The sequence below is a fragment of the Nannochloropsis gaditana genome (genome assembly GCF_000240725.1).
Source record: "Nannochloropsis gaditana CCMP526 unplaced genomic scaffold scaffold080, whole genome shotgun sequence".
NCBI lineage: Eukaryota > Eustigmatophyceae > Eustigmatales > Monodopsidaceae > Microchloropsis > Microchloropsis gaditana.
This window is the reverse complement of record NW_005803873.1, coordinates 3,277-5,539: the sequence shown is the minus strand read 5'-3', so window position 1 is coordinate 5,539 and position 2,263 is coordinate 3,277. Positions and strand designations below refer to the sequence as shown.

The following is a 2,263-nucleotide window of genomic DNA, read 5'->3' as shown; positions in this document are numbered from 1 at the left end:
GCCCACGGCGCCGCCGTTCCCCTCCCCGCCCAAATTCCTCGAGGTCGAGGGGGGGGAGGGAGAGAGGGAGTGGGAGAGGGCTTGGGCGAAGGGCTGGGAAGCGCTTATTCCGGGGGATACAGCGATCAACGCGACGGGAATGGAGAAGAGGGCGAGAGGGAGGGCGGCGGAGGAAAACGCAAGAAAAACGAAGAAAAACTCGTGGCTTCCGCCCTCCAACAGTTGCAAGACACGAATCTGCCCACGGTCCGGGTACCGTCGGAGGTAGAGGCGGAGACGGAGGGGGCGGGGCCGCCTCCGAAAAGAACCCGCACGGGGAGCCACGAGAGCAGGAGCAGTGCCGGCGGGAGCAGCACGAGCAGCAGCCGGACGACGGAAGACGAAGGGGAGAAGGAGATGGGCAGAGGGCAAGAACTGGAAGGGGCGAGTCTCTGCCAGGCGGGGTCGGAGGAGAGTCCTCTGAAGCGACGGCGTGGGAGTGTGCCCGGGCTGGGCCAAGCGCATCAAAGTATCTCGGACCTCTCTGCGGTTACCTCGATTTCGGCGGCGACGTTTGCGTCCTCTGTCCCCAAGGTTAGAAAGCAGAAACGGGTCGAATAATGCCGACGGATTGGGGCATTGTGGGGGGATTCATGAATGTTTTTGGGACTCTTCGGTGTTTTGTCGGGTTTTCTTATTGGGCTCACAAGTGCACACGCACCCTCCTTGCACACGCACCCTAACCCTAACACCGGTTGTTGATCCCTCCTACGCTTCTGTTCCTTCTCTACCCAGACGTCGATCACGCCCATGTCCTCCGTGGTGTACCCAGAAAGCCCCGACAAAGCGGCCGGGAACGGGCTTTACCCAGGAAGGAGCCAGCCCTTCGTAGCCCTTCCCTCCCCCGTCCCTCCCTTCCGGGGGACGGTGGGGCCGGAGCCCATGGTAGAGGTGACGGCTTTGTAGGCAGCACGCCCGCGTGGAGGATGGGGAGGAGTTGGGCGCAAAACCAGGCATCTGGCGTCAGCACATGCATGGGGAGCACATTGGATCATACAGTCGTGCATGCAAGGGTGGGGGCAAGTGAAGTGGTGCTTTGAGCAGGCAGCGTGGACAGGCGGCTTATCTTGCCGGTCTAGTAAGGCACACATTCGGGGCACGTCAAGGCGGGGTGGAAGGTCACCGGTTTGGGAAGCGGGATGGGGGCTGGATCAAGGTTGAAGCGGAGAGGAAGGGTACATAGGGCTTCGTTCGACTGTGCTTTGCTCGTACACTCGTCCCTGTGCATGGCCCGGACAGTAATATGTCTTGGGACGAGATCGGAGGTCCAATAAGGAGGGGAAGGTTGGAAAAAATGCAATGCGCGGGTCATGGCCGCCGAGGGACGCAAGGTTGAGATCATGATCATCAGAAGCACGGAAGGTATGGGTGTCCAAAGTGAAGGTTTAAGAGGGCGAAAGAGGGATCAATGGAGGACATGAGAGGGGATGCTCGTGGTCGGGCATGCCATGTGGGGACAAGAGATGAAAGGGAGAAAGGGGTTGGGGAAAGAGGGGATTCGATTGGCACGCGGCGAGGAAAGCAGGGTTCCAGTGCTGCCTGTCGTCATTTACGAGTTTTCGCGCGTGAGTCACCACCAATGATGTAAGAGCACGTGGGTGTATGTTTACAGTGTAGCACTACTATCTGGGGGGTTCTTTTCGGTGAGATAAAGGCTGCCCAGGAAATGGCTAGGCTCGGAAGTGATTGCCAAATTGCCGCTTGTTGGGGAAAGGGGAAATTAAGAAGGATCAAGGTAGTGCGTTATGTACAAACCGAGCTTCCGATGAATTTGTTTCGCAAGTAGTGCTGGGTAGGGGTTCGTCGAAACAACCAAAATCCCACGCACGCCCAGGGTCGGCGCAAAAAGCAAAGGTAAACGAATACAAAGAGAGTAATATGACTTAAACGTAACCGCGCGATTGTACGATTACAACCTTTGGAAAGCAAGTAAATGGATTTACACACAATGAAAATGTTAACGACTCTATCAATGTCTTCTGTTGATTCTGATGACCCTGCAATTAAGCTGATCTGCTGTCAAGTAACTTTTGCAGCGAGTTGTTCCACTGATACAGCTCCTGATAGTACTAGTCTGATGATGACAAAGCTGATTAAAAAGATCGTGTCTCTTGTATCATCTCGGTTGAGAATACCCTCCCCCTCTTTTCTTTCCTTTCTCTCCGTTTGCTGTCATTTTCCCTGCTTTGCCTGTCTGTCGATTCCGTTCCATTTCCGTCGTCTC

At 55.8% G+C, this 2,263-nt stretch overlaps 1 protein-coding gene across 1 annotated transcript; it reads left to right on the top strand.

Moving 5' to 3' along the window:
* Positions 1-2: 2 nt before the first annotated feature.
* On the top strand, positions 3-1,994 carry NGA_0559800 (uncharacterized protein; the record flags this gene model as incomplete). Its single annotated transcript, XM_005855868.1, has 2 exons — positions 3-573; positions 775-1,994. Coding segments are annotated over 2 exons (876 nt in total), but the record flags the coding sequence as incomplete, so codon positions are not given.
* Positions 1,995-2,263: the final 269 nt, after the last annotated feature.